The sequence below is a fragment of the Vespula pensylvanica genome, chromosome 7, assembly GCF_014466175.1.
Source record: "Vespula pensylvanica isolate Volc-1 chromosome 7, ASM1446617v1, whole genome shotgun sequence".
Classification (NCBI taxonomy): Eukaryota; Metazoa; Arthropoda; class Insecta; order Hymenoptera; family Vespidae; genus Vespula; species Vespula pensylvanica.
Window position 1 is genome coordinate 7,500,770 of NC_057691.1, and position 7,500 is coordinate 7,508,269.

Consider the following 7,500-nt stretch of genomic DNA (forward strand, 5'->3'; position numbering starts at 1 on the left):
AATGAAAAACACGATCGACCAGGAAAAATCTTTCTTACCTTTCCTTTTTTACTCTTTATTCTTGAATATATTTCTCTCTCTCTCTCTCTCTCTCTCTCTCTCTCTCTCTCTCGCTCTCTCCCGATTTAAACGTACTTGATATGAAATGGACGCGACAATATTATAAATGTAATGCAAGATATGGTTGAATTTATTCTCACTTCGTATTTCTAACGTTTATATAAAAAAAAAAGAAAAAAAAAGCAGAGAAATATTAATAAAGAGAAATTTAATAAAAAATTAATCCTTTTAATTCTGTCAAACTGAAATAGAATTCTTTTATCGTTATATAAAAATAAGAGATTTAGACCCATTCTGAAGATTAAACGAATATGTTAATTCGATGAAACTTACCTCGGATTTACCCTTTGATACACAATTAGCAACATTACTTGGTTCCAGATTTAGAGCATCTCTCTGTAACAGAAAAGAACGAAAAAGGAGTCAATACACTGAAAATGTAAAATAAAATTTAGTATAAAAAAATACGACGTATTAAATGCATATTGTAATCTCAAATTTTTTGTTTTTTTTTTTATTCTCATACGCATACATTATATACACGTCTGAAGAATTCGTCTTTCTCTCTGCTAACAACAACAGTAGTAGCACCCTTCCGAAGAGTTTCACAATCCTTTTTTCTTTCGTCACCAAACTCAAAAAGCTGAAGCTTGCAACTTCGAAGAAGGAGACAAGAGTGCATTCTTCACATTTTGTAGGCGCAAACAAGTGGATACTTTCACGTTAGATAACTACCATCTCTGTTATACATATCTTGGAATATATGAATCGTAGTGGAATTAGGTCAACGTTCAACGCAAGTAACAAAAATCAAAGTAGATACGTCTCTCTCTTTATCTTCCTCTCTTACTCTCTTTTTGTATTATTAATTATTAAAAGTATTAAATAAAATATTTTTTATCATGTCTATCGTAATTATTAAAAAAAAATATATATATATATACACATAAAATAAAGAGACAGCTGTTGTCTCTACGATCGAGCAAATGCAATATAGAATATTTTCGAACATCGGTGAGCCATTGTTACACTTCCCAGCCCACAACCACTTCGGACACCTTCTTCCTGACACACAAAGCATTTCGTGTCGGTGACCAGGTCGCGGCTACGATTCGGAACAGGAAGTGGTTCGTTTGCACGGTCAATCGTCCGAAACGCGTTAGCCTTAACGATCGATCTCCTGCGGACGTCGCGTGCCACTCCCGTGCACTCTGTCACGAGCAGAAACGCCGGCGATCCTTGAAATTGTACCCCCTTGTACCCTCTATACATCTATCCACCTCCTTCTCTCCATCTCCTTCATTCAACGACCAAAGGCTCGACCCAAAAACGACCAAAAGACGAAGAGACTGGAAAGCAAGTTGACCGCTGACTTTGACGTACATCCTCTGCTTTCTTTCTTTTCTTTTCCCTTTTTTCTTTCTTTTTTTTTTTGTCGTTCTTGTTATAATGCTTCATTCCAGATACGAGAAACATCCTCGTACAGTTAGAAAATTAAAGTATATTTGTAGAACAACTAGTATTACGATTCGGATAATAGCGTAAAATAATCATCATTAAAATTTATTATTATTTTAGTAATGAGAGATATAAAAAATTGCGATAAACTGTGACCTCGTATTAAATTATCCGTTCGGATGTTTTGCATTAAAAATAAAAATAAAAAAGAAAAATGAAAAGAAAGAAAAAAAAAAACAGAGATAAACAGAAGAATAAAAAATGGCAATTCTTTCTTCGTTTCTTACCGAGATTCGTATATTACATGATCTTGAAATAAAGCTATATAGTGGGATATAGCTTTCTAGTAGAAGTTGGTGCAAAACGCTACGCCGCGCCGGGCACGTTAATAATAACTGTCGCAGGGGATTTCGACGAGTCTCGTAGTTAAGATAATCTTCTTAAGGAAACTACGTACTCGGTGACTACAATTACACTCGAAATACCGGCGCGTACGGAGCAGCGAGTCGAACGAAGCTTTCGTTACCGGGAAACGTGCAATATAACGTCGAGCAAAAGAAGGGCTCGGTAGAGAAAGAGAGAAAATGAGAGAGAGAGAGAGAGAGAGAGAGAGAGAGAGAGAATCCTCTCTGTTTCTCTTTCTTTCTCTCTCTTTCTTTCTCTCTTCCACGAACCTTCCTAAACTATTTTCCTGTTGCAAAACGACGAACGCGAATTAGTATACCATTACAGTTACACCTTACGTTTCTCCTATCGAATCTCATCCCTCACCTTTCTCCTTCTCGTCCCTTTACCATCTATACGTTTATTTCCTTGGAACTTAGCAATGAGACTTAACGAAATTAGTTCCTTTGAACTATTTCAACATCGTTTCGAGTCTTCGAACTTACACCTTAAATACTCAATCCGTTACTGAACACTTTTAGCAATTTTCGAAATTCATCCAAAAAGAGATATATTTAATCGATAAGAATCTTTAGCTGTCTATTCGTTCGAAAACACAGAATGATAAACTCGTAATTGTACAATGTGCTAATTCCACTCGGTTAGCAGCTAAAGTCAACCCCTTTGTAAGGCTGAGTCGTGTGTGCGTATTCGTGTGCCTTTACGCGTGTACGTTTATAGGTACGCATTACGCGTTAAGTACAACGCGTAGCTACATTAAGAGCTTGCCGACACTACTACTCCCTTCTATCTTCTCGTACAGGTAGAGAAGCCGGTAATTAAAAGCAGAGAGCCATCTCTCCATGCGAGTTACCTGTAAACCTCCTCTCTACGTGTGGCTTCCCTCGTTATACTAATCATTGCCATCCGCTTGTGAGTTAGAGATGTAGATAGTTCGGTAGGAGTGGATATGATGACGAGGACCGGATCAACCGAGGATGTTAACGCTAGAAATGACCGTAGCATGCGTTGCCTAGATGGAAAACCAGATGCTTTTCCATCTAACGACTTTAGCTTACTACAGGGCAGTTACATCGGCTAAACCATAACGTAAAAGCCCGTAATATCTTTTCCTCAAAACGCAAGAAAACGAGATTTACGTTTGCTAATTTTAAGATCATCTCAAACGAAATAATAAATGATTTTGAAACTAAACTGCTCGAACGAAATTCCTTTCTTTCTAATTTCTTTCTCCTTTTTTTTTTTATTTTAATAATAATTTATTAGAAATCAGTTAAACGAACTCTCAAATTTCGGATCACTCTCGACAGTCGCAGAGACACGTACAAGACTTACGAGAACTTTGACCGGTCAACATGCAACTGTAGACGGATTTTATCAGTTCCGAAAGTATCACTCGAACGTGGAGAGGAGAGAAAGAAAGAAAAACAGAGGAGTAAAAGAAATTTCGGAGGAAGATTGCTTGATGTAGTACAAGCAAGTAGTAGTACAAGCAAAAGTAAAAGCAGCAACGTCTTCGTTTCTGATTTCGATTGAGACGACGATGACAAGAAGGGTAGAGTTGTAGGATATGAGATAGAAAAGGAGGAATGGTGGAGTACAGAGGGAGGGAAGGAGGAAAGGAGAGAGGGATAGTAGAGATAGTAGGGGGTGAGAGTAGGTAGATAGATAGGTAGAAAGGAGAAGGCAAATCCGCGGAAACTGAATTCCCTGAGAGTTTAGGATAGGGCACCCGTCGCCGCGAGGACGGGAAGATATTTCTGTTTAATAGTCGACGTACCGTGCCGGTAATGGAAGTCGAGGCGTTTGCATGCCGGGAGGCACGCCGGGGCCGTAAAGTTAATGGCGTCGTATGCGACACGATAAAATGATGCACCGCGCTTCACCGACAATATTATTGCTGGTACCTGTACGGATCTTACAATCCACTCTCGTCACCTCTTTATTTCTTTCTTTATCTTCGTCTATCTTTTCTCTTCATCGACAATCCATCATCGATATAATTTCTTCTTTTTTTTTTTTTTTTTTGTTAAATTATAGACAATTAGTATCGAATAATTATTGTTATATAAATCGTTGTTCGAGTTAATTATTGGTAAATCATCGTTGGAATTAATTGTTAGAAATCATTATTCAAACTGATCATTAGAAATAATTATACGAAATCATTATCTATGAAATGATGTTTTCGCATAAATATGTTTAGGTAGAACTATACGTATATGGTGTATATATATATATATATATATATATATATATATATATATATATATAAATTACAAAATCCTTAACGCGATTGCCCTCATAATGATATACCAAACCCAAGCCGTCTGTTACGGAGTACTGAAGGAAAAGTGCAGTCTTTAATCACAAACGATTTAGAATTAAGGTCCCTTTTACTTCGTTCCGTGAGATCGTTAGCAAGCTCTTTTTATTGGGAAAGGTAAAATCACCTCGGGAACGATACGGAGAGGATTGGAAGGTACGAGTTAACGGTTCGCTCTCTTCGTCGTTTCCTCGTGTTTTTCTATTTTCTTTCTCCTTCTTTTTTTTTATGCACTCCACCATGTACTCATTTTATCGAGTATCGACTACTTAATTAAAATAAAGAGAAACTCTTCTCTCGTTTACGTTATTATTTGTTCGAATTTTGTCAATTGGATGTTCTTGAACAACGGAAAAAAATGAAGAAACGAAAAAAAAAAAAAAATAAGAAAAAGAAAGAAGACAGAATAAATTGTTTGAAACACTTCATTATCATGATCGAAAAAGTAGGAAACGATGAAAAAGTATAAAGTTGAATGCAATAATCCAATGTCGGAGTTGTCTTGCGAAGCAAAATTTGACTTCTCTTTCGCAGCCGGTTGCTGAAGTTAGAAGTTAGGGAGGAGAGAAGGTAGAGTGCAAGAAAGGCGGCCTGATTACGGTTAGCAAGCGTCGTCGGCATCAGTGCCATCCTCTGGCAGTGGCAAGAGCACCGGGCGTCCACGTGTAATCACTACTCCAACAGCACCGTGTCCCACTTCAGACGAGCTCGATGCTTTATGCTCGTCTCTGGATCAGTTGAGTTCTCTCTCTCTCTCTCTCTCTCTCTCTCTCTCTCTCTCTATCTATCTCTTTACTCCGACGGTCTCCATTCGGTCTATTCAAGGGGTTGCAAGGTAGCAAGACGGGCAGAGGGTGGCTTTAGACTTTCGGCATCCGGGCCGGGTTGATTAAGCTCTTGGTAGAGGTGATGATGTTGCGAGTAGAGAGAGAGAGAAAGAGAGAGAGAGAAAGAGAAAGCTCAGGGGTTGTCATCTCGTTGTTAGTTTCTACCAAATTCGTTCTTCTTCTTTCTCTTTCTTCGGTCTTCTCTCTATCTCTCTCTCTCTCTCTCTCTCTCTTGACAGCAACCTCTTAGTATGTTTAATCATCAGCGTCGTTATAGCGACGAGGAAAGGACGCGTTCCAGAAATTTCTTCACGTGCTCTATCATGAGAAGAGCCTTAGGTGCCGAATAGTAGCTCTCTTGCCTTCTATCGTTATGTCTTCAGTGATGAACGTAAAAAGAGAAGGAAGAAGAAGAGATTCTCTTCATTTGAAAATCTCTTTCCTCTTGTCCCGTCCAGACGCGATTGTTAGAAGAGAAAACACGCAGACAGAGAAAGAAAGAAAGAGAGAAAGAGAGGAAGGAAGAAAGAGAGATTTTTAAAGTTTAAAAAGAATGAAAGTGACAGTTCTATATATATATATATATATATATATATATATATATATATGTACACACACACATATATACGTACATAGCGCCCGTACAATTTACAGTGTTAAAATATTGAAGAAAGGAAAAAAATAAGGTCATCCCAAGGGTATCGACACCCCCTAACCGCCGGCAGTCGAAAATTCTAACGGTACCTGTGAGATGCTTTTGAAATATTCACGAATCGCAAAGGGCGCCCACTGCGGTTCTTTTTATCTCATGAAATAGTTAAGCTCGAGAGGCATCGCACAACGATAGGTAGGACTGGCTTTTCCACTTTCTCCTACCCTCTTTTATTTCTCATTCGTCTCACTCAACAGATCCATGTGTTTTCTATTAAAATAGAAAGCAATACTTCATGAAATATATAATGGAATATAGTGGACATAATTTATCGATCTAAATAATTATCTATTCGATTGAAAATAATTACAATAATAGATAATCATGTAGAATTTTTTTTTTTTCCCGAATCTCTCCTCGACCAATATCAAAGAGATAAGATTATTTCAATAATACAAAAATTACGATGTTTAATTCGGAACTTGTAGCAAAATGATTAACAACTTTCAACAGTATTCCTATAAGGAGAAAAAAAGATGCCTAATCTCTGTCTAGCCTGACGGTGGGTTGGTGATAGTGAAAATGCCAGTTTGGTAAGCATAAAATTTTCGCAAACGGGCCCGACGTTTCTGGTGGAACGAAAAGTGCCTTTCGTTGTCGATCGACGCCGTAAGTCACTTTTTCCTAATGGAACCCGTCGCACCCCATCCTTTCCCCTTTCTCTTCTTGTTCGTCTATCATATACCTATACATATACATGTACGTGTGTGTGTGTATGTGCGAGAAAGAGGGAAGAAGTACGTTTTGTTCGGGATTCAATCTGCATTCGCTATTGATTCCAATCCGATATGGTGGATTTCAATTTTTGTGATTTACTCCTTACAACGTAGTCGTAGCTCGTCGTCCTCGTGGAAAAGAGCCATTTGTTCTCTCTCTCTCTCTCTCTCTCTCTCTCTCTCTCTCTCTCTCTCTCTCTCTTATTCTTTTACCCTCGACTGTCTCGCCGATGCGTCAACGTCCATCGATCAAAGATACTCCTACTGTCCACGAACGCTATTGGTCGTCGCTGTGTCGTCTGTTCAACGATCTCGTCATTTCACTCTTCTCTTTCTCTTCTTCGTCTATTCATTTCTTTTTTCTTTCTCTCCCTTTCTCGTATATCCGGAAATGCAGATACTATAACAATGTCTCTCGATATCAATGACGTTGTTTCTTTTATCACGTTTTATACAAGTAGCTATAGTTTTTTTTTTCCTTTTTTTTTCCTTTCTTCTTCTTTTTTTTTCATTCATAAGATCGATGCTGTCTTCGGTCCAGACAGATCGTTTCTGTATATCTATATATACGTCTTTTCTCCTTTACAATCTTCCTTTACGAAACGATCGGATTCGTTCAACGAGAAAAGTCATTCGTATCAATTACCGAGAGCCAATGAGCGCGAAGTTTTAGTAACGACCAAAGTTTCACGAAACGAAGAAAGTCTTCTTCTTCTTCTTCTTCTTTATTTTCTTCCCTCTTCTCTTCTATATTTCTTACTTCGTCTTTGGGAAGATAACAAATCGTCGATTTGATTTCTGCAATAATAGTATCGCACGGTATGTGAGTTTTGCTAAATTTTCTGGAAATCGTTTCAAGCCAACTTGTATTATATCACGCGTTAACTCTGCGGAAAGTCGTAATTGAGTCGCGAGAAATTGGAATTTATGAAATACGAAAGAGAGAGAGAGAGAGAGAGAGAGAGAGAGACAGAGAGAAAGAAAGTGGAAGGGAGA

At 38.0% G+C, this 7,500-nt stretch overlaps 1 protein-coding gene across 7 annotated transcripts in view; it reads right to left on the reverse strand.

Annotated features, from left to right (window-relative positions):
• The window catches only part of LOC122630800 (semaphorin-2A-like), a 362,656-nt gene that overhangs the window by 11,341 nt on the left and 343,815 nt on the right, over positions 1–7,500 (reverse strand). For all 7 annotated transcript variants that reach the window (XM_043815729.1, XM_043815731.1, XM_043815728.1 and 4 more), the window contains one exon: positions 394–456. In XM_043815729.1, coding sequence (XP_043671664.1) covers positions 394–456 — 63 coding nt within the window. The remainder of the gene's footprint in view (positions 1–393; positions 457–7,500) is intronic.